Source organism: Ochlerotatus camptorhynchus, unplaced genomic scaffold, assembly GCF_037179485.1.
Source record: "Ochlerotatus camptorhynchus isolate MF236.1 unplaced genomic scaffold, CSIRO-AGI_Acam_v1.1 ptg000371l, whole genome shotgun sequence".
In the NCBI taxonomy this organism is placed as follows: Eukaryota; Metazoa; Arthropoda; class Insecta; order Diptera; family Culicidae; genus Ochlerotatus; species Ochlerotatus camptorhynchus.
The window spans coordinates 2868208-2893972 of record NW_027040859.1 but is presented as its reverse complement, the minus strand read 5'-3'; the positions used below and the strand labels follow the sequence as shown (position 1 = coordinate 2893972).

General features: G+C 41.1%; 1 protein-coding gene across 1 annotated transcript in view; it reads right to left on the bottom strand.

The window, feature by feature from the left end:
* The window catches only part of Osi10a (Osiris 10a), a 38842-nt gene that overhangs the window by 6403 nt on the left and 6674 nt on the right, over positions 1–25765 (bottom strand). The window contains 1 exon segment of the mRNA XM_065232708.1: positions 13165–13352. Coding sequence (XP_065088780.1) covers positions 13165–13352 — 188 coding nt within the window.

The window sequence follows — 25765 nt, the reverse complement described above, 5'->3', positions numbered from 1 at the left end:
TCGTACCTCGGAGCCCGGAACGCGCCGTAGAAAGCCTCGTGGAAGCCCCTGATCCCTCCGTCTCAGTCCAGTCATTTGCTGCCGCCACTCACCATAGTCGTTCCGGACCTGTAGTCGGATGTGGAGAGGGGGTCTTCCAACCCAGTCACTGGCGAGTATCTGCATGGTATTGTTAATGTTCATTCGCTGCCTGATGCTTCCGTGATTTCCAGGGAGAACAGACGTTCGATTGTAAGCCACAAGCAGGACATCGTGATTTTCTTCCAAAACGCCGGCGGAATGAATTCTGATGTTGACGACTACCGGCTTGCTGTATCGAATCGTTGCTATGATGTGATTGTGAGACGTGGCTCGATTCGCGAACGCTTTCCAGCCAGGTGTTCGGATCCGATTATGAGGTTTTTCGTTGCGATCGGAATCCAAACAACAGCCGAAAATCTACTGGTGGTGGCGTTCTTGTGGCTGTCCGTTCCGGATTGGAGGCGAGAGCAATCGAAAATGAATCATGGAACAGTGTGGAACAGGTTTGGACAGCCATTAAACTGGGCGATCGCATATTATTTTTGTGCGCATTGTACATGCCTCCAGATCGAGTTCGTGATCTTGAACTCATCGAGACTCACTGTCAATCAGTCTTCACAGTAATGGAAAGAGCGACTCCAATTGATGAGCTATTCATTTTTGGGGACTTTAACCTAGCAGGCGTTTCGTGGAGACCATCCCATAGCGGCTTCCTCTATCCAGATCCAGAACGTTCTGTATTTCATGCAGGAGCTATCGGCCTTCTCGATAACTATAGCGTAGCAACGCTTTCTCAAATTAACTACGTAGTCAACGAGAACAACCGTAGTTTGGACCTCTGCTTCGTGAGCACTCAGGACAATGCTCCGTTCATTTCCACAGCACCTTGTCCACTAGTTAAGCTTGTTCCGCACCACCCTCCTCTGATTGTCACTGTTGAGGACAATCTCGTTCGTGATTTCGATAGTCTTCCTGCTGCGGTTTCTAATGACTTTCGAAAGGCCGACCATCGAAGCATTGTAGATGTATTGTCAAACATGGACTGGGAGAACATTCTCGATCATGACGACGTTGAGGTCGCTGCGCAAACTTTTTCTCATGTCTTGGCATATGTCATTGACAGACACGTCCCGAAAAGAATTCAACGCAAAGACTCTCACCCTCCCTGGCAGACGATTGAGCTGCGTAGGTTGAAGTCAACCAAGAGAGCAGCATTGAGAAGATTTACGAAGTATCGCACGCTTCCTCTGAAACATCACTACGTGAGGCTTAATCACGAGTATCAGCGAGCCAGTCGTCGATGCTTTCTGCGATTTCAACGAGGTATTCAGCGTAACCTTAAACTACACCCGAAATCCGCATGTTTCCCTCGCAGCCAGGAACATCCCACTAAATGGTCAAACGCTGAGTGCAATTGATGTCAACGTTGAGATGATTTCTAACGCTGCAACGCAGCTCAAATCGTCCTTCAACCCTGGACCCGATGGAGTTCCGTCCGTGTTTTTGAAGAAAACATATTGCTTGCTTGTTAACTCCACTTCACCGTCTATTCCGGATGTCTCTTTCCAGTGGTATATTTCCATCCTTCTGGAAATGTGCACACATGTTTCCTGTCCACAAAAAGGGAAGCAAACGAGCCGTGGATAACTATCGTGGAATTACATCGCTGAGTGCTGTTTCGAAACTATTCGAGCTTGTTATTATGGAACCGTTGCTCTCTCACAGCAAGCAGTATCTGAGTGCTGATCAACACGGGTTTACTGGCGGTCGCTCTACAACCACCAATCTGCTATGCCTCAAATCCTACATTACCGATAGTATGACTGAACGGGTACAGACGGACGTTATATATACCGATCTATCCGCGGCATTCGATAAGTTGAATCATGACATTGCGATTGCTAAACTTGACAGGCTTGGGGTGAGCGGTAATCTCTTGAGTTGGTTCCGTTCGTATCTTACTGGTCGCCATCTTATGGTTGCTATAGGAGATTGCAAATCAGCTAGCTTCTTTGCCACATCAGGTATACCGCAGGGAAGCCATCTGGGACCGTTGATTTTTCTACTCTTCTTCAACGACGTGAACCTGGTTATCGAAGGACCTCGATTAGCATATGCAGACGACCTCAAAATATTTTTACGAATTTGCTCGATCACTGACTGCCACAATCTTCAACATCAGCTTAATGTCTTCGCCAGTTGGTGTACTTTAAATCGAATGGTAGTGAACCCAGCAAAGTGCTCTGCCATAACGTTCTCACGAAAAAAGCAACCGATTGTATTCAGCTATGACCTGCTTGGAACGACACTCGAACGCGTGAATCAGGTGAAAGACCTGGGTGTGGTGTTGGATTCACAGCTAACATTCAGGCAACACATTTCTTATGTCATCAATAAGTCGTCTAGGACTTTAGGATTCATCTTCAGGATAGCTAAGAATTTCACCGATGTCTACTGCTTAAAATCTCTTTACTGCTCCCTCGTACGATCGACGCTTGAGTATTGTTCTGCGGTTTGGAATCCGAATTACAACAATGGTGCCGAGAGAATCGAATCTGTTCAACGTCGCTTTCTTCGTTTTGCGCTTCGTAGACTGCCCTGGAGAGATCCGCTTCGGCTGCCCAGCTACGAGAGTCGCTGCCAACTGATAAACCTTGAACCTCTCCGGATTAGAAGGGACACCAACAGAGCTTTGATTATCGCCGACACTCTACAGGGACGAATAGATTGTGAGGCTATCCTAAGGCAAATTGACCAAAACGTGCAACCCCGACCACTCCGTAACAACCTCATGCTGAGACTGCCACTGCGTCGCACGAACTACGGGGCATATGGTGCGATTTGCGGACTACAGCGTGTGTTCAATAGAGTCGCATCTGTATTCGACTTTCACCTCACACGTGATGCGCTTCGTCGGAGATTCTCATCTGTTTTCGTCGGCCGCAGTGACTGACAGAGAAAATTAGTGTATTTCAATTTATGTTTTTTTTACATTCTGACCATGTTGCTTTGTTTTTCTTTCTGTGATTATTTGACATGTAATTTTACTATTATTATTATTATGATTATTATTATTAACATCATTTGGGCTACAGCCAGCCTGTTGATGTATGGCAACAATAAACAAAATATTTCCCAAGCAACAAATTTTGTTTTATTGAAGTTTTATAGCAGATTATATAACCAAATCATAAATCCTTCACTGACAACCACATTGCTTTAACAACCTCCTGAGAACCGCTATACAGCCATGTCATGGCCAATTGGCCCAGTTTTAATGCAATCATTAAAACTTGATATGCGAACTACCTAAGGAGCATAGGTTTTATGTCACTTTTATCACACTCTACACGTGGTTGTTAAAAATGAAAACTTAAAACCTCCTCCAGGTCAGAAAGTTTTAACAATCTTTTGATGACTACCATAAAACTATATAACAACCGCATAAATCGCTCCTGAAGAAGTCGATAAAACATGATACGCAAAACATTTTGACAACATTGAAGGTTTTAAGTTGGGGTTTTTAGATGATAGTTAATATTGAGAAACTTTCCGGGTATCGACGGCAGGGTGGAAAACCGTCCAGCGAAAAGTGCTCCGGGCGGCTGCCGATTAGTTTATCCCTAGGGTTCATATCACAGAGGGTGATTATTCGGAGGGCAAATTACGGAGGCCGCTAAATTAATCAAGGAGGAAGCAACGGCTTTTAGTGGTGAAAAAGCTCCACTTGTGCTCAGCAGGAAGTTCTGCAAACCCGTTCCGTTGGTGGCATACTCGGAACGTGGAGGTCAGCTGAAGGTTAGCGGGGACATTTTGGATTCGTATGATTGGTGCCTGAAATTTTGTTCTAATCTAAAAACTCCTCGAATATTGCCATAAATCATGAGTTCTTCGTGACTTTCACGATTGAACCATATCGTCGTGGTGCTTCCTTCAGCGATTGGTTCACTCGGCTGACATATTTTTTCCGGGTAAATAAAGTGAAAGATGAGAACAAGATGGCTTGCTTCATCACGTTAAGTGGGCCAGTCATGTTTGAAGAGATCAAGCTACTTTATCCCGCGGGTAATTTTGAGGAGGCGACTTTTAATGACTTGATTTCCAAGCTCAAAAGTCGTCTTGACAAAATAGATCCAGATTTGGTCCAGCGCTACAAATTTAGCACGAGGGTGCAAAACACAGATGAGACTATGGAAGATTTTGTTTTATCTCTCAAGCTTCAAGCTGAATTTTGCGGCTTTAACAATTTTAAGGAAGTGGCCATTTTGGACCGCATTATAGCGGGAATGAGGGACAAAGGTCTAAGACAAAAGCTATTAAGTGAGGAAAAACTGATTTTGAAAAAAGCTGAGAAATTGATAGCCACGTGGGAGGTGGCTAGAGCAAATGCCGGAACAGCAGACGGTCATAAGGTGAAGGACTGTTAGGAGCCATTGGTAAAGGCTATGTACAAAGGCAACAACAGGGGACCGGTAAAAAACCGTCTAGGGTACACGCCTTACCAAACGACACCACAAAGGAGTGACGGAAGAAACACAACAACGGGGTCTGGTGAATTCCGATATGGACAAAAATTTAGACAGGGACAGCGGCCGGATTATTCAGAGATAATATGCCATTTCTGCGGGATGAAGGGTCACAGAAGTTTTGGCTGTACTTGTTCGGTTTTGACCCTTCAGCATCAGCAACTCAAATTGAAAAGCTCGTCAAGGATAATCCCGACATTGATGATGACATTGAAGTAACTAAGTTAGTTCCCAAAGGCAAAAATCTTAACGAACTTACTTTTGTTTCCTTCAAAGTCGGAATTAGTTTGCAGCTGCAGGAACAAGCCCTCTTTGGATCGACGTGACAACAAGGAATAGTATTTCGTCCATTCGATTCCAAGCAATCATCGTCGGATTGGCCTATTTTTAACTTCGAACCCACAACACAGTAGTTCACTGGGCGCCCTAGATATCGGTGCAGCCTCACAGATGATCAGCTGTTCAACTGATATGGCAATAACCACAACAACACAGTCCCGAAACACAACCACTCCTTTATATCCAGACTCCACTGATAGACAGCAGCAATTCACTAACAATATACATTGTATGTCCACGCTGTACTACCAGAATGTACGTGGGTTACGCACCAAAACAAACCAAATACTGCCAGCACTATCCCAATCTGACTACGATGTGATAGCTTTCACCGAAACCTGGTTCGGTGCTGATATTTCAAATTCTGAATTATCACACAACTATACAATCTATCGCTGTGATCGCAACGCCACAACATGCCAATTTCGACGAGGTGGTGGTGTTTTGGTCGGCGTCCGTAATGCATTGAACAGTGCCGCTGTTTCGTTTGCTGGTACCGAGTGTCTGGAGCAAATAATCGTTCGGATCAAGCTGCCTACATTTGAACTCTTCGTCTGTTGTATTTATCTCCCTCCCAACAGCGACTATGCATTGTATGAACAGCACTGTTCATGTGTTCAAAGACTGATGGATCAAGCGGGTGATCGTGGTTTGGTTATTTTTGTTGGTGACTACAATCTACCCTTCTTGAATTGGGACCATGATGATGAATTGCGATGTTTGCTACCTACAAATACGTCTTCTGAGCAGGAGTTCACTGTGGTTGAATCGTTCATCGCTAATGGTCTGCATCAGTTGAATCATTATGGTAATGCGAATGGAACGATACTAGATTTGGTTTTCTCTACTGATATCAATGTACTCGAGCTTGTGGAGCCCCCGTCACCGCTACTGCGTGTTGATGAACATCATAAACCATTCGTGCTTGTGATTGAAACTGCAAGCGAATGTGAAATTTCCCGAGCAACTGATCCGTTAGATTTTGACTTCAAGCGATGTGATTTTGCAGTTTTGAGCTCAATGATTTCGGACGTCGGATGGGTGAATCTTCTTATTGGTTGCAGTGTCGACCAAGCGGTATCGATACTCTACGACAAGCTTTATGGAATCATCAACGAAGTTGTGCCTCTAAAACAACGGATCGACACCCACAGGAAGAAACAACCATGGTGGAACAATGAACTGCAACGGCTGCGAAATCGTCTACGCAGGGCAAGGAAGCGTTACTTTCGGTCTAGGAATGAACAGCATAAGGCTGAGCTGCGTGACTTAGAGAGCGAATATAACTCTTTGCATGCACAATGCTTTCGCTGCTACATTCATCGTACTGAAGCAAGTTTGAAACAGGACCCCCAACAATTCTGGCAATATGTGAAGACCCGTAAGCGATCCAACGGAATGCCTTGACTTCTTCGTTACCAAGGTGAGGCAACTGAATCTCCATCAGAATCTGCAAATCTGTTCTCGGCGTTCTTTCGAAGTGTACTTACTTACTTAAGGGTCCTGTGCACCACCAGCGTTGCAAAGGGCCAACGTGAAAGACTTCCATCCTGGGCGGCTGCTCGCTTTTGCCTTGACCTGGGCCCAGGTCAGATTTCTATCGACTTGCTTAATTTCCTTATTGAGGCTCCGCCGCCATGAGCCCCTGGGTCTGCCTCTGCTGCGATGTCCTGCTGGATTCCAATCCAGCGCTTGCTTGCAGATTTCGTTTCCGCCCCGTCGAAGTGTGTGGCCGACCCACCTCCCCTTTCGCTCTCGAATTTCTGTTGCTATCGGCTTCTGATGACATCGACGATGGAGCTCGGCATTCGAGATCCAGTTGTGAGGCCACCAGGTACGAATTATATACCGCAGGCATCGGTTGATGGACACCTGCAGCTTTTGAGTGTTCTCCGCTGATACACACCACGTCTCGCTGGCGTATAACAACACAGATTTCACGTTCGAGTTGAAAATTCGGATTTTGGTGCGTTGACTTATCTGCTTGGATCTCCATACGTTTCGTAAACTCGCAAAGGCAGCCCTAGCCTTCTTGATTCGTGCACCTATGTCGCTCTTGGTCCCGCCGTCCGACGCTATTTGGCTGCCAAGATATTGGAAACTTTCAACCTTCTCCACTGCTTGCCACGCTACCGTAAAGTTGGAAGGGTTGCCCGTGTTGATATCCAACGATTTGGTCTTGTTGACGTTGATGGTGAGACCCACCGCAGAGGAGCGTTCGGCTAGGTCATTGAGCTTACTCTGCATATCAGAGCGCCGTTGTGCTAGTAGAGCAACATCATCAGCCAAATCGAAGTCGTTGAGATGCTCCATGGTGATAAGCTGCCAAAGCAACCCACGGTTCGGTACACGGTATATTGCACCTACCATGATCTCGTCGATTACGATGAGAAACAGTAGCGGTGATAGTATACATCCTTGTCTCACACCAGCGACTACCCGGATAGGGTCGGACAAGGCTCCGTTATGCAGAACTCTGCACGTGAAAGCCTCATACTGCGATTCGATGAGGTTGGCGATTTTATCCGGGACTCCCTTGCGTCTCAGGGCGCCCCACAGATTCTCGTGATTGAGACGGTCGAAAGCTTTTTCGTAGTCAATGAATGCCAAATAAAGGGACTCTTGGAATTCATTGACCTGCTCCAGGATGATGCGGAGCGTGACAATATGGTCCACACAAGATCTTCCGGCACGGAATCCTGCCTGCTGCCGTCGGAGAGTCGCGTCGATCTTCTCCTGTATCCGATTCAGGATAACTTTGCACAGAACTTTGAGAACAATACACAGTAACATGATGCCTCACCAATTGTCGCACACAGTCAGATCCCCCTTCTTTGGGACCTTCACTAAGATGCCCTGCATCCAGTCGGCTGGAAAAGTCGCGGTGTCCCAGATATTACAGAATAGTTGATGCAACATTTGTGCGGATAGCATGGGGTCAGCTTTGAGCATCTCTGCTGATATGCGATCGACCCCTGGAGCCTTGTTGGATTTCATGCTTCGGATAGCTGCTTCAATCTCCTGCAGTGATGGGGCCTCGGAATTGACGCGAGTGATGCGCCGCACCCTAGGCGGATCATGCCGAGATGTTGATGGCTGGTTGGCCGTCGAAACTTGAAGAAGTTGTTCGAAGTGCTCAAACCAGCGTTTCAGCTGGTCAATGGCGTCGGTAAGCAATTGTCCAGTCGTGTCCTTCACTGGCATCCTCCGGTTCATCCTTGCTCCACTCAGGCGTCGTGAGATATCGTAGAGGAGGCGTATTTGCCGCCAGTGTTTGCGGCTTTCTCCCCTTCGTCGGCCAGAGAGTTCACCCACGCTCGCTTGTCCCGTCTGCAAGAGCGCTTGACTTCCTTCTCTAGAGCCGAGTACCGTTGACGGGCTTCGTTCTTGGCTCCTCTGGTTCTCGCCCGCTCTATCGCGGCTTTTGCTTCTCTACGCTCCTAAATCTTCCGCCAGGTTTCATCTGTGATCCACTCTTTCCTCTGGGTGCGCAGCTCACCCAAGTTGTTCTCGCTTGTTTCTATAAAGGCATTCTTGATGGCCGTCCATTGTTCTTCTACGCTGCCACCTTCTGGAACGTCCGCAGCTCGAGTCTGAAGTTCATGAACAAAAGACCTTTTTACCGCTGGATCTTCAAGTCGGCGTGTGTTGAACCGCCGCCCGAGTCTCTCCTCCCGTCGCTGGATCCGCGCCATGCGTAGGCGGATTTCACCGATTAGAAGGTGATGGTCAGACGCGATGTCGGCACTGCGTTTATTCCGGACATCAAGAAGGCTCCGTCTCCATTTTCGGGTGATGCAGATGTGGTCGATCTGATTCTCGGTATGTCCATCACGGGAAACCCACGTGACTTTGTGCACTGGCCGATGGGGGAAGAGCGAGCCCCCGATCACCATGTCGTTATTGCCACAAAATTCTGCAAACAGCTCACCGTTCTCGCTCATTTCGCCGAGACCATGGTGTCCCATGACACGCTCATAGTCCGTGTTGTCGGAGCCGATCTTCGCATTGAAGTCGCCAGTGTAGATCTTGATGTCACCCTTTGGAACCTTATCCACGACGGCATTCAGTTGACTTTTAAAAATTCTCCTTGTCCTATAGCTCGGCAGCATCGGTTGGCGCATAACATTGGATTATGGTAAGGTTACGAACCCGTGTTCTAAATCTGGAAACGATTATCCTCTCATTAACAGGCTCCCACTTGATGAGCGCAGCACTTGCCTGGACGCTAAGTAAGAGACCAACTTCACGATGGCGGGGAGCGTTTTCACCTCGAATACCGGAGTATAGTAGTACCTGTCCCGACGGCAATTTGTGTTCTCCAAAGTTTGGCCAACGAGCTTCACTCAGTCCCAGGATTTCTAGCTTCATACGTCGCGCCTCGTTGGCGAGTTGTGCCAGTTTACCCTGCTGGGCTAACGTCAATACATTCCATGATCCAATTCGTGTCCGTTGTTTTGCGCTAAAAGTCATTGCCGTTAAATCAGTTCGATGTCTTTCTCTGTTGGTTTCTGTAACAATTGTAAAGGTTTCAGAGACAGTAGGTGGCCTAAGGTCTCCTATCCGCCGTCATGGGGCTGCCATCTTAGGTGTAGCTTCTGGGGAAGAGCATTTCTTATTCAGCCGCTGGATGCCAGTCAGACGCTGTTTGAGCCGCACCTCCATGGTGAACAGACGCTCGGGTTGGCGAAGCATTTCCTCTATCACCGTGCTATGGTTACCGCGCCAGTGTTCGCGTCGCACCTCCTCACTCTGCTATTGTCGGATTGACAACATTGCCCAGGCTACGCCAACCAGCTGTGTCACCTGGCAGTCTTTTGTAATCATATGACTCGTGGAGGCTTGAGGTAGGAACTTGTGAGGACCGGAGCTAGGTATATCGCTCCTTCCAGATTGTCACTCACCATTGTGTAGCCCTCTTTCGAAGTGTGCAAAGTAATAACCGACCACCTTTGACTGAATCGTACTTGAGCAATTTGCCACACTACGACTTGAACGTGACCGTCTACAACTTCTCTCGGCAAGATGTTTTTGCTAAGCTGGTTTCTATCGACACTTCGAAAGGAGCAGGTCCAGATCGTCTGTCACCTTTCTTCATCAATCGGTGTGCGGAGTCAATCGCTTTGCCTGTGAGTATACTCTTCAACAGATCTCTTTCGGAGGGCATATTTCCCAACAAATGGAAAACTGCAGCCATCACTCCCATTCATAAAAGTGGTAATGTTAATGACGTCGAAAATTATCGTGCAATTTCGATTTTGAGTTACTTTCCTAAAATCTTGAAGAGTCTTGTCCATGGTTCTTTGTATCGTAACGTTCAACATGTGATATCAGAGAGTCAGCATGGATTTGTCAGGAAGCGGTCAACAACAACCAACCTGATGTGCTGCGTTTCTTCTCTTGTGGACAGCCTTGAAAAGCGACAACAGGTCGATGCAGTTTATGTCGACTTTTCTAAAGCATTCGACAAAGTGCCGCATGCACTGGCAGTGGAAAAACTCAAACGCATGGGATTCCTTCTGTGGCTTACTCAATGGATTGAATCGTACTTGTCTGAGCGTTGGGCTTTTGTACGCCTCGGTGGAACCTCATCTGAAACGTTCTCAATTACTTCCGGGGTTCCCCAAGGAAGTCATTTGGGACCATTACTTTTCGTGCTGTTTGTTAACGATCTGTGCGGACTCATCAGATCACCGAAGTACATGTTCGCTGATGACTTGAAATTCTTCCGCCTGATAACCTCCATGGTCGATTGTTGCGCTCTTCAGATTGATATCGACTCGCTTCTTGAATGGTGCTCATTAAACGGAATGGAAGTGAATATTCGTAAATGTAACATCATCTCGTTCAACCGATCTAGGACAACTGCCATTTTCGATTATAAGATGAACGCTTCAAGAGTCAACCGTGTGTCATCAATCACGGATCTTGGATTAATACTGGACAGTAAGCTGAAATTCACCGAGCACATTGCAACAACCACCGCCAAAGCATATGCGATACTAGGGTTCATCAAGCGCAACACGCAGCCATTTGAGGATGTATACTGTCTAAAAACATTGTATTGTTCGCTAGTGCGTAGCATACTGGAATATGGCGTTCTAGTATGGGCACCGTATCACGTCACGCTTTGCTTTCGCATTGTAAAGATTCAACGTAACTTTGTCCGCTACGCTCTACGACTGTTACCATGGAACGATCCGGTTGTTCTTCTGCCGTACGAGGATCGCTGTGCTTTAATTCGTCTTTCAACATTGGCTGATAGAAGGATTCTTCTGCAACGGCTGTTCATATTCGACTTTCTGGACAACAATGTAGATTGTGCTGAACTTCTAGGGAAAATCCAATTCAATGCACCGGCTAGGCAGACGCGACAAAATGACCTTCTCCGTATTCCTCAGCATCGTACAGTCTACGGTCAAAACAATCCACTGGATGTTTGCTGCCGTCGTTTCAACGAATCGCGTGAAGATTATGATTTTAATATTTCGAAAATCATGTTTAAAAATAGGATTAGTTCTTTAACTAGACAAAAACACATAGACACATTCTGTCTGTGTGTTTTTATTATACGATGACAAGTAAATTAAAATAATTAAATAAATAAATAAATAAATAAATAAAGAAGAAATGTTTTAAACTGAAAAACCTTCACAGAGACGCAGTGAATCTCGTGGATTCTATAGTGGCACATCACGGAGCTGCTCGAGCGGATGCGCACAAACGAGTCGGAGGAAGAGGATAGTGACTCAGGTACAAATTGGAAGCGTAAGCTCGATGGCGCACCGTTCTCAGCTTAGGCCGTACCGGGAGGTTGTCTGGGACTTCCCAAACTTGGTAGTGACGGTACCAAGAGGACTACGATAGAGGAAACTAGTGATAGAAGAGCAGGAGACGACAGATCCGCCGAGGTTAGGGCCCCGAAGGGGGGAAGAAAAAGGAAGCAGCTGGGAACAATGGAGGAGGAACCAAGAAGGTCAAAGAGGGCTAAAAAAGAAAAAAAAGCTCGGAGATTATTACTACGACTAAGGAATTGTATAAATTGAATCTTGAAATGTTTGACAATGGTCAATTTTTTAATATAGAATTTGTTAACTTTCGAAAGGGAAAGAATTGTTGTATACGTGCACATTTCACGAGATACGAAACGTCAATTAACGAAACTATGATTATAATCCTAAAACTGGCAGCACGGTCAGCTGCATAAAAACACATTGAATACATACACGCTAACATAAAAGTACCCATTAAAGAATAAAAAAAGACCCATTTTTAAGAAAAGTGGCTTAACTCATGAAATGAGTACAACAGACTTTACTCATTAATGAGTATACGATGAATACTTATCGCACAGGCCCAGATCCTACCACTTTTCCCTTTTTGGAGTTCTTCGCTAGCCTGAAACAGAACACATTTTCAAATACCGTGTCTTAATTTTCATCATGATTCTAATTCTTACCTCGTATCAACCGGTTCCAAACTCCTATGGCAACGATTTTTGCAATGGTTTCGGTGCATTTTGTTTCCAATGAAACAAACAATACTCCTTTCGGGAATGATCACAACACTCACTTGTTAAAAAAAAAGTTTAACACTCTGGGTCTTCACTTCGTCAGAGATGTGTTGACATTGATTAGTAAGTAAGTTCATTTGACAATGATAGAAGAAATGAACAGGAGTCAAGCCAAAACAAACAGCATGAAAACTGATCGAAAGTGTTTCTTTTGATGTTGACGGGGATCTGCTCGAAGAGAAGACAGAATGCCTTTTAATTGAAAGTGCTGGTTTACAGCTTCATCGTCACTTGATGAATTTCGATTGAAAGTGACTTTGTGGGGCCCTGGCTGCAGCATCATCTTCGAATAATTGAACCATCAATGAAATAATGGCTCCCATTTCACTATAAATAAGATTATTTTAGTTTTTAAGAATGGCTGAAAGTCTTTGAAATAAAGATAAAATACGATATTAATAACACTATCTAAATAAATCCAAATAATGTGACCCAATGACTAGAGGATGAAATTCTTTCAAGCCTTTAAAATCATGCTAAAAGATACCTTGGAAACGTGACCAAAGTCACACCGATCAACGATACCAGTTGCAACCTCGAAACTTTTTCGCAGGAAGCTTTCACCGTCGAGCGAAAGTCTTTCTCTTTCTCCCTCTCTTGCATCAAACGCCCAGCTTGGGTAGCTTTTCGCTTCATTCAACCAAAAGCTCTACTTGCACTACGTGCTACCCATCATCCACATTCGTTCCAGCACCAAAAGCTTACCTGTTGATTTCTCCTCGAAGAAGGTACGCTCGTCGTTGTGCCCGCCGGTTGGATCCATCACAAACTCCAGCACTCCGGTCGCTCCCAGGGTGGGACCGATTTTGAGCTTCAACCCTGGATAGATGATACCCATGTCCCACATGAGCTGCCGCTGGGAAATGACTGCGCCGGCGTTCTCCAAAATCCCTCTGACAGAAATGAAGTGGAAATGGGGGGCAATTGTTAGTCGGTTTTGTCATAAACGGGCGCGGGAGGCAAGTCAAATTGGGGGTGACAATGATGTCGGATGCTGTGTGTGGTTGTGTGTGCGCAATCATTAAAAGGTTTACGGTAATGGAATAATTGTCATTGCATGGCAATGGGAATCGGACGTGTTAATGGAACAAAATTATGTGACATAATTTTGAATAATGAATGCATATTATGAAAAGCTACAACAGTGCTAGGTGCGAGAGAATAATAGCCGTTAATTGAACCGCCAAACTTGACCTATCGTAATGTTGATTCGTTCGGATTCCAATTTCTAGGCAAACAAAGCGCTATTGGATGTACAGCTCGAACAATCACGCGTCAGGTTTTCCCCCACTCACTGCCATGATAGCTTTTTAAAATCTCCAGTATTCCTATAATGATCCATTGGCTTATTAGGAAATTCCGACGCGTTTCAAAATCGAGCTATAATTATATGCGCATTTATAGCCTCAAGTGTTCCGAGCAAAAAAAAAATAGTCTTTTTCCTTTTTAAAATCGTTCTCCCAATTCTAAGAGAATGTAGGTTATTCAAAGCTAAACATCCCATTAAATTGATATTCACGAGAATTTTAGCTGGACTGCTGTAGGCTCATCATTCAATTTTCGCTAAAAAAAACCAATCAGTATTTTGGCTTGTAAGTAGATAATTGCCATTTCATGTACCTCAACGAGCTTCCATCTCATCCCTCTCTCTCTCTGTCTGCTGTCTCGTTTCAAACTTTTATTGAACAAAAAAAAAGAAGCACTGAAAAGTGTGCTAACTCAAAATTGCAAGCTCTTCCTCCTCTAATACCCATCCAGAATCGCCTCCACCACCGAATTACTTCCCCGAAGACCATACAAATTAAATGGTACAAACGGGTAGTTGGAATTCAGCACGGAAGCTTCACTCATTAAATTGGCTCGTGGCTCATGGATGGAAACGCGCAAGAATCCGCTACCACTCTACTCCACTTGAGGTTGCTCTTTCTATGCTGGTTGGTTGGTTGGTTGGTTGCACGATTGTTTGTTTACAGTAGTTAGTGGGTTGGATCCTACATATCTACGAAGTTGGGATTTGCGGTCGCACGTCTTCGCTTGGTTGTTGTATTTTTTTTTTGTTCGACTCCAGAGATGGTCAACGAAAGAGGAAACAGTTTGAACGCTTGCTGTCCGTGCGGTCGATGTTATTGTTCTCAATTGAATTAGTGAAAATCAATTTGGATAGCTTTCGAATTAATTGGTAAAGTGCTGCACTGGGTAGATACGGTGAACGTGGAATTGAGTGATTTTATTCACTGCGGCTGAAGAGTTTACTTCTTTCGATTTGGGTTCAGGATATTTTAGAAATGTCCGGAAAATCAGCTTGGGATACTGATGGTTAGTTTTGATATTTAAATTTCAAGGAGTTTAAAATAATCCTCAGAGTTTCCATTGCAGATATATTCTACAAGACTTCTCTAATGAAACCCATCGGAATTACCCACAATTCCATTGAAAAAATATTACAAGACCTCCATATAAATGTTGACTATAATTCCAGGAGAATTGCGAATCTGAAGATCCAAACAGAAGCAAAGCCATATTCAACACTTAACTAACCAAAAGGCCAAAAATAATACATTGATTGTTTCCTATTATGTTTATTTGGTAGACTCAATGTCTCTGAGAGATATACGGCACTACTATTTTTTTATTATTTTAAATGCGTTCAACGTTAACATGCTGTTTACTTCAGTTGGGCTGTACTCAGTTTAGTAGTTCAGTTGAGTTTCAGGCTTTTGGACTTCGTTTTCGGTCTCTTGCCCCTGGGTCACCACCAGCGTTGCCAGGTCATTTTTAGGAAAATCTGGACCAGTTAAAATATAAAATCTGGAAAAATCTGGAATACTTAAAAAAAATCCAGTTTTTAACATAATGCTATTGAAATCAAAGTGTTGGGTAAATGTCCTGTAAAAATCGGTCAGTATGATCATGTGGAATTTATTTAAAGTACTAGAATGGTTATGAATTACATGTTTACTTAATTTATATAAAGCAAATATCTTGTTAGCATTGCTGTAATCATTCAAAAGTGCAAAAGAATTGACACAGTGTGCCCAAAAAGTTTAAATGTCCATTACACAGCATTTCAAAAATGGAGTCGAATGTGGGTAAAATACTGCAGAAAATATGTTTAGAGTTGTTTTTTAAACTGTAACTTTTTTAAAAAGAATGAGAAACAAAGAATCAAGCAAATTTGATGGCATGGATTTTTTAAAACTTATAATCGATGTAATCCTTACGATTTGATGCAGTACCAGAATTTAAAGTTTTTATTAGTTCTAAATTTACCTTAAAATTACCCTGAGGTTGATCAGATTTACAATTTAATTATTGACATTATACAACACACAACACCCAGTAGGCCAAGAGGGAATCAAAGTCTAACATCGTGGCACTCACACACAGTTTCCGCAAACTAAGGGTAACTCCACTCCACTTCGCATGACCATTGGGAATAATTTTATGCCAAAGGAAAATTTTATTATACTACTAAAATAAAAGTCTGATAGCTTCATTTTGAAGTCTCAGGATCTTGAAATGATTCTATGTTCCGGGGTTTATATTTTTCCTGGGTCCCAGATCTTGAAATGTTTTGTGAGTCTGAATTTGTTTAGAATTCTTCACAGGAAATGTTCACCCTTTTCTTTAGTTCCATTTGAATCATCCTAGAATTTCATCAAACTTTTTTTTCTATATTCCCCTAAAATAATCTTGATAATATCCAAGCTTTTCCAGCAACATTATGAGATTTCTTAGCATTACCTCTTGTAATCTCTTATAAATCACTCTCTAATTCCACGATTCCCTCAAACTGGTAATAATTCCCAAGAATTGGCAGAATTTTGTGTCTATTTTTCTCTATGAAATTCTGGACAAAAATTTATAATAATTTCCTTGGTACACTATTCAGAATAACCATCACGCTCTTCTCAGACTTATCCGATAATTCCCTTTGAACTGCTTTGTAGGTAAGGTTAGAATTGTTTTGAAATCCTCTCAGTATTTCCTAATTACTCAAGTACTTTGCCAAAATGGTTTTGAAAGTTTCCCAGAAAAAGTCTTAAAATTTTATTAAAATGAATCTCGATAGAAACATTGGACAGAATTCCATTGAAATTATTCTCACGATTCATATCAGCATACTCCTTAAGTTTCATCATAAATTTTTTTATGATTTCTCTTCTGGATTGTATTTCCTTTATCCACAAAATCTTCATACAACTGTCATCAGAGTTGACAAGACAATTGACACCGTCTTCAACCAGAGGTTGCACATACTGAATATTTTACACTAGACAACGGACAACACATTACACCCAGTAGACCAGTAGGGAAATTTTCAGGTAGTCAAAATTTGCACCGGCTGGAGCTGGAATAGAATCCTCACTTCGTGGTAGTCACAATACGCCTGAACGACGGGTGATGTCGCACGACCACGAAGCCCACAAAGATGGATGGAACCCTACTCAGAAATAGCATGACATTCTCATTTGATTTCACAAGGAATGCGCCTTACACTTCACTGTGAACTATTTTCAGAATTACATTAAAGTTCCAATAATGTCCAACGTTGATGGACTTGAATAATAAAAGTAGCAAGTTTGGCTTTCTATTTTTTTTATTAGATCGTAAATCAATTGCATATTTTTGAAGCAACATGTTTAAAAAAATCTGGGAAAGTCTGGAACATATTTAAAAAATCTGGAAATATACGCGATCTGTCTGTGTATCTGGCAAGCAGCGTTGCCATATATACCGATTTCCGAACTAGATACCGATATACAGATAAGGTTCCTCAGAATACCGATATTTGAGGTTTTATACCGATTCATACCGATTTTATCAAATAATCAAAATGATTATTGCCAGCCTGCGCTCGAATTTCGAAGAAATTTATTGTGAGAGAGTTGTATCTTTTTGAGCACCTAAAATTTTTTCAGCTTTTAAAAAAAATCATCTTTAAAAATGTCTCTTGTGAATCGCAAATTGCGATTAATGTTTCAATTTCCTCACCATTTTTGGCTACCCATGAATCGATAAACATGGCTATTTCTGGTAATTTCGGGGGAATCGGGAAATACTTTTTAAATATTATTTAACTCTATGAATTTTTGTCTAGCTTACATCGTAAATTATTTTACGATTCATCTCGGAAACTTATTTCGGCTACCCTTGGAAGTTTCTTCAACCTTCGCTCGAATGATTCTTCCATCTTTTCCCGTAAGTTTTTTCAACTTTCCCAGAACTTCAGAGATGCTTCCAGGTTTTGATTGCGGATCCACACTAACTGCAGGAACTTTTAAGAAGTTCTGAAAAGACTTTTGAGTAAGTTTCGATAAATTGAAGAATGTTTCAATAACTTCTGTTAAAATTCTAAAACCCGGTCCAGCGAACTCCAGTGAACTTAAGGAAAAATCATAAATATTTTGGATACTGCACAAGTCCAAAGAACTTCTGAAAAACTTAATGGTTTTCAAGACAGTTGCATTCGTTTCAGGAGAATTGTGAGAACTTTATGAAGCTCGGAGAACATCAGGACAGATCAATAAATTTCAAGGAAATCGCTGAAGTTTTTAAAGGAGTTCAGAGAAACTCAGGCAATTTCCGAAAACTTCAGCAATGTTCCGAGGGGCTCATGCAAATTTATGAAACGTAAGGGAAGTTACAAGGACACTAGTTTATTATGATTACTTTTAAAAATTAGAAAATCGGGAAGATCAGAGAACTTCAAAACTGATGTTACAATAATTTCAAGAAAATTGTGAGAGCGCTTAAGAAATTTCTTAATCTTCAAGAAAGTCTAGAGACCTTTAAAGTTGATTAAAGATATTCCGGTAGTCTCATTATAATCAAGAAAGTTCCAAGTATTTCAAAGATGATCAGAGTACTCCAAAACAGCCCAAGAAAACATGGAATATTCCTAGTACATTTCAGGAATGTTCCAAAAACTTCATGGACATTACGGAGTCTTCAGGGATGTTTTATGACCATTTGGAAAATTTTCTGCATCATTAGAACATCCCCCAAGAGCTCTTTCTTCCGGAATTATGTCCTAGTGTCTTTCGACTGTTCCGTTAGCTTTCTGGCTTCCGACTTCCTCCCGATTTTTTTTTTCCAATCTACCGTAGGAAATTTCTTCCGTCTTCTTCAGGAAGTTCAATTAAACTTCTCCCAGAAATTTCTTTCGTTTAGTTTTGGAATTTTGTCCAGTTGGTTTTTTTGACTTCTGTAAATGGCTACTTCTGGAATTTATTTCCGATTTCCGAAACTTTTCTGCCTTCCTTTGAATGTGAAATCCGAATTTTTTTCTGAATGTTTCTTTAAATTTTCGCCAGAAGTTTCTCAATTTATGTCTTGGAAGTTTCGCGGGTGATTTTCCTACTTCTCTCAGAACTTTCCTCATATTTCCTCCAGGAGAGCTTCTTTCTTCTTTCTCTGGATGTTGTTTTCAGCTTCCTCCAGAAGCTTATTCATTCATTCCCCGGAGTTTTTTTTTTCCGAAATTTTCCATCCAAAAGATAAAAATTTTCGCTTTCAAAAGCGGCATAAATTTAAAATTATTTAAAATAGTAAATACCGATAAATACCGATTTTTTAAAACCTTCGATACCGATAAGCTTTAAAACATTCTGGCAACACTGCTGGCAAGATGACTAAAAATGTGGAAAATCCAGATAAATCTGGAATACTGGCAACGCTGGTCACCACGTCCATTTTTACCACCTCTTCATGCAACACCTTTATCACTGGCTCTGTTGCCATGCTGTTGCATGTTCAACGATGCACCTCGAGCTACTAAATGTTGAGCACGACAAAAATCCGGACACACTAAAAACGCTGCCATTAAGAAATTTGTTGAGTAAAAATTTCAAAATTGTATTGAATCAAACTGTGTGCTTAAGGGGCAAGACACATAGGCGTAGCCAGAGCCCCCCCTAAACTCAGCAACACAAAATATTTCGGTGAAATGGCGTTCGGTGGAATGGCATTCGGCCAAATTTCCTATAGTAAATTTTTTATGTTCGCCCCTCCCTAACTCGAAACCTGGCTACGCCCTTGGCAAGACAGCTGTACTCAGAGTAAATATGTTTGCTGCGAGTAAATTTGAGTTGCTCATATTTACTCAAAAACAACAAAAACAAAGTAGTCTCGTATTTTTCATCACAAGAAGTTTTGGAAACAACCACCGTCTGACGGAAGGTTTTGCTTAATTATTTTCAATTAAGAGAAAATTTAGCATTTGGCGTCACATTATCAACTTTAATATAGCATGATGTCCATGAAACGGCAATTCTTTGGTACAAGGAATGTAAATATTTACCTTATTTGACAAAACCCAGATAATCATGACGTTTGATTATTGAAAACAATTTGAATGAAGAAAAGAGACCTACTGCTGTCATGATTACCTGGGTTTTGTCAAATAAGGTAAATATTTACATTGCTTGTACCAAAGAATATTAAGTTTTCATTTAAAAAAAATCCAAGTTACATTGATTTTATACAGGTCAAGGGCCTCTTTTGCTTTCTAGGGATTGATAATCTTCGAAGGTTTTCGTGATGTGGTGATGTGATTTCAAGTCCAAAGAAGTAGGCATTTGACCTAAAATTATGAGAAGATTATTTTAACTCATGACAATCAATACCCAACCTCTCAAAATCAATTTAAGAGGCTTCTTGTTCTGTGTAATTAGTTTCTGGTATGAGGAAACTCAATATTACTTATTATATAATTGAAGTGTACAGTGACTAGCAAAATTAAATGTACAAGCTTCCATAATGGAAGATTGATATAAATCTCCGGAAAAAATTTCGCTAGAAAAAGTCAGAGTAATGGCCAACTGTCACTAGAAACTTCCGTTGTTTTTTCTAATACTCTTAGAAAAAGACAGTTGAAATTTTTTTATCAGAAACGGGTTAAATTTTCATCGCCTGTTGTTGTTGTGATGATCCACATTTAGCATCAATGGAACATCTTCGGTCTTTTATGTAGCTGTTCATTCTAAGTCAAATTAGATTTGTTTTAGCCAACTTCATAGTTTATTCTATTCCGACACTTACATGAGCGATCGTCGAAGGGATGCAGGAATTCCTTCATCTCTTTTTTGTCATGTCACTTTGAACTGAACACAGTGAACTGAACTTCACTCAACAATTTTATCAGAATACTCCATTTGGGATGACTGTAGTCCTCCCTGAGATTGTCTGGAATCTGCCTGGTATTATACGGAATGCTCTCTGGACTGTCATGAATGCCCCTCAAATTTACTGAAATCGTCCTTTGACTGTCCATAATCCCTGTTGGGTTTTCCCAAAGTCCCCTCTGATGTTGTCCGGAAGCCATACTGAGAGTGTATGAAATGTTTTCTGATAACTGTCTGGAATCACCCCTAGGATAGTTCAGAGTCCCTCCGTTATAAATCCCCTTTTTGTGATGTTTCAAGCAACAGAAGATTTTTGAAAAAAATAAGTGTTTTAGAACGAAAATGTACCAAAAGTGCTTCTAAACGAGTTTCGCAGTTGGGTTTGGTGAAATTCGTGCATTCCCGGTTGATTGTGGAAATCTGTATCACAAAATTGCCCATAGATTCCTTTTTTTTGCCGTCGACTAAAAACTCAGAGTGGTGCAAAAAACACTGGTGCTACTCTAAAATAAGGAAGCGCGTCCCTTATATTTGGAAGGAGAAAGAGACTAAGGAGAGAGAGATTTCATATTTAGGAAAGAGTAGTTGGACAGCTCAGGTGCTACTTGCGTATAGCACAATCGAGTAGTGCACGGTGTTATGACGGGAGTAGCACTTTTCAATCGGGAGAGACGTGGCTTAGAGATTTACAAGAATGGCTGCCTATTTTAGGCTGGCTGCAGAATATTTTTACACTCATATAATATATGTTGCAGTGACTGTATGGTATTCAGAAGCGTAGGAAAATGCAAATTTTGATGCTTTTCCTAAAGAGATGGTGTTAAGATCGATGTGTAATTTTCTTCACAAGGGGGTTAGCTCTGGTCGACATTCCGGCGAAAAATCTAAGCCAACCCGACACCAACCTGACTTCTTTCAAACCCCAACCCGATGTTGACCTGACATTGACCCGACATAAACCCCAAACTGACCCGCCAACAACACGACATTGGATCGACATTGACCCTAAATTAGCCTTAAATTGATCCGACATCGGGCCGACTTGTCTGTTCGGACCATTTTGCTGGGTTTCTTCTACACTCCACTGTCGTATATCAAATGATAGTGGGGGACTCAATTGACAGTGACAATGAGCTTCGAACTTCAAATGATGGGCACGAGAGAATTTTTCTCTCTGAATCGATTTAATAGTTGTATTGGTTCATCTTCAATCGAATGATATGAAAATTAACAGCACTGATGCTAGCTATCCTGCAACGCTACAGTTATAGAGAAAGTACACTGTCGGAAAAACAAAGAGAGAGAGAGAGAAAGAGACTTAACACCGTTGGAGCGGCAGCTCTCCAACACAAGAAGAATGAAATGTGCTGCACGATTTAAAATGCTCTTTCACGTCTCTTTGGAAATGAAAGTGCAGTCTCGCAACAGCGTATGTTTTACTCGCAAAAAAATGAGTAGCACCCGATCCCTGCCCTCCTCCCAGATGACCATGGTAATGCTGGAAGTATTACAACAAAGGTAATTGCTTCGTGGAAGATCTTGGGAACTTCTTGGATCTGAATCCTGAATGAGAATTCGTAGCTGGATCTAAAAACTTTAGTTTGTTAAGTTTTAGTTGTGTAAAATTTTATTGAAAGTAAAGTTTAGTAAATTAGTTAAAAAAATGTTGCCGTATGGTTAAGTTAAAGATAAAATCAAGTGCATTTCAAGTGCATTTCAAGTGCAAAGTTAAAGTTTAGGTAATGTTTAGAGAACGTAAAGACAAAGTGTTGTTAAAGTAAAGTTAAAGATATATTTTATAGGAAGTTCCCCGCTCCGAAAAAAATAATTAAGTTATGATTTTTTTTTAAATATTGGGAAAAGGTATCAAAAATCTAACAAAATCACAAAAATCTAACAAAATCACATATTTTCTAATTTTTCAAAAAAAAATTCACGTGAAAAAACATTTTTTATAAGTCATTATGGCATGAAGTTAGACTCATAAAACCACAAAACATAGACTTTTCGGTTTTGCTGAGAGTCCAATATTTTTTTTCATGATGATATAGAAAAAATATGATTACATGAAATTTTTGTTAAGAATCTTAGGAAGAAACAGATTTTCTTGGACTTTTTATATTTTTAACCAATATTTTTAGAAAAATAAAAACGTACCGAAACTACATTTTTATTTTCGGGAAGGTAAACTTCCTTTTAAGCAATGTTAAAGTTGTTTTAAAGTTAAGGTAAAGGTTAGTGGAAGTTATGTTAATTTCAGATGAAGTTGAGAAAAATTTATTTTGGTTAATTAGTTAAAATTAAGTTTAAGAAATGTTGAGGTTAAGTTCAAGTTATCTAAAACTAAAGATTAATTTATGATAAACTTTAGCTTAAGTAAAGATAAATTTGACAAAATGTTTAATACAAGTGATATTCAAGATATTTCCAGGGAACATCAGTGAAACTTGCAGATAACTTCAGGAAAACATCCGCTCTCGGAAGTTTTTGGAGCTTCTGGGAAGTTCTTGTTAAGGTTAAATTAATTCAAAGTTAGCTTAAAATTAATAAAATAAAATTAATGTTTAATTAGAGTTAAGTTATAGCTACGATACTAAGTAAAATTTTAGACAAAAATAAGTTAAAGATAATATCAAGTTCAGTTAAAATTAAGTATAACTGAAGTTAAAGTATAGTGAAGGTTTCGTTAAAGTTAATGTTGTATTAAAGTGTATGATGTGTTAAAGTTTCGATAAAGTTAAGTAAAAGTAAAAGATAATTTGAAGTTATGTTAAACTTTAAGTTATTTTAAGTTCATCAGATAAAGTTTTGTTAAAGTTAAGTTAAACATATGTTAAAGTATAGAAAAAGTTAAGTTAAAGTTATTTCCGGAGGGGAACTTCTTGGAAGTTCTTGTAACATTAAAAAAAATGAATGTTCTTGGAACTCCTATAAACTTGAGACTTTTTGGAATTTCTTGTTCAGTTAAAATTAAGTCAAAGCTAAATTGTGATTAACGCTAGGCGAAATCAACTCTGCACACTGTGCAACACTCTACGGTACACTGATCGGACGCTAGGGCACACTTTGACAAGTATGACACAGAATATAATAAACGGCATCACTGCCTTGCTGGATACGCCCAAGACCCTCCTCCCAGATGACCATGGCAATGCAGGAAGTATTACAAGAAAAGTAATTGCTATTAGATATTTTTGAAAACAGTGACAGATAGCGGACATGAAGAACCAGTGGAGGTGCCGGGCAAAGGTGTCATATCCTAGACAAATGGTAAGTTACAAATTCGCTGTTGTCGTTGTAGTAATCGCCATCGTAGTCGCCGTAGGCATTACCGTTAGTATATTTAAAATTAATCATCAACCGCTGAAAATATATGAATTATCGCGTATTTCTGTTGTACATACCAAGTGAAATTCGAGAACGTAATTTCATTTGAATAGCTTGTTTAACCAGGTCTTAAGCAATCGTCACGTTGGTCATAGCTTGTTATGATTGCATGAACCATGCGTAAAGAGAAAATCGAAACATTGAACGTCGCGTGAAAGTGGATCTTAATGAAGGCCTAAGTACTCTTTCGTAGCTTTTAGTTTTAAGATTTCAAAGATTGTCGGTTGCAGTGGCTTGCTTACTGAGTAGAAAAACGTGGTCCCAGGTCCTTTCATATTAAAAATGTACGGTAAGATCGCTTGTTTATCGTGTATTTTGTAAAACTTTTCGTTGTCGTCGGTGCCGGGCTATTCAATTATAAAAACTTGAGTAACGCTATAATGTGATATGAGGGGCTCGGTGGCCTTAGAGCAAACGGTTTTGCTTACTGAGCAGAAGACTGGGGGTCAATCCCAAGCTCCTTCGCGTTATATGATTGTTAGGGCATCAATTCAGCTTATCGTTTACCAAAACGAACCCCGCTGCAAACCCAACCCTATTACCCAATATCCCAGTGATTTCTCGTGGAAGTGCAGAGGTTTTCTCGGCTTCCATCAAAGCGAGTGTCACGTCAACACATTCCTACCCCTTCCTTTCTTGACCTGTGTTCAGGCGCGGCTGGCGCTGGTATTGCCTAGTCTGAGATAACCAGTTTTTACACAATGAGGATGATTGCTAGTCCCAAGCATCGTCTATTGGTTCTCTGTGTAACTACAGTTGGTCTGGCAATAACAGAGTAGCAACAGTGGGCGGTCTATCATGCACTTTTTGATTTACTGGAATCCTTCCAGAGATTGTCCGAAGCCTTCTAGGGATTGTCCAGAATCCATCTGGGACTGTCCTGAATCCTTCTTGTGATTGTCCATCAGAATTCGAGTTACGTGATTGCTAATGTTTTGCAGCGTGCTATACGAAAGTGCAATTGCCTTTCCATTGCCAAAATATCTTGTTGGTTAAGCAAGTTTGATAGGGCACCGCTTAAAATGTTGAACTACGTATTACAAATTTATAAATGCAATTTCGACCCTTTGAAATGTTGTAACTGATTTATCTTTCCTTGACAGCATCGGTTTCAACCAAACAACCAGGTTGCTATGTGTAAATGTTGTTGAACAATGCAAGTTACTCAGAGTTAGATCAAAATTAACTCCGATTATACTCAATGATCGAAAGCTGTCTTGCCCCAAGTGCGTGCTAGTGTATAGAATCACAGTAGGCATTGGTTGTCAGGATAAGTTCATTTCAGCGCTGCCATTTATACAGATTTATCTGTATTATACAGATTTTTTAATCTTAATACAGACCCGATACAGAATACAGATTTATCACAGATTTTTAAATTACAATATAGATTTATACAGATTTTTATAAAATGCTTGAGAAAAAAAAATTCAAAATTTATAAAAACAAAATAATTTGCTCGATTTTATCCCCCCTTCTCTCCAAAATTAATTGTTGTGCTAAAAACCATATTTTTTGCAGTGGGATCTGCTCGAGGCGTTGCTGTTTCTTTTATGCTTCTCTCACTCCCTCCAACGGAAAACGCAGTCACGCCCGTCACGGTAGTTTCGCATTGAAAATGTATTTCGTAAGAAATTGCGGATTTTCTGATATTCTCCATACTGCAAAAATGATTTTACCAGCACTGGCGGGGCGACATCTCTCGACTTTTCGGTGTAACTACCACACAAATGATGTAATTAATTGTATTCATCTATATTAAAAATATCAAATAGTAATGAACTCGTGCACTT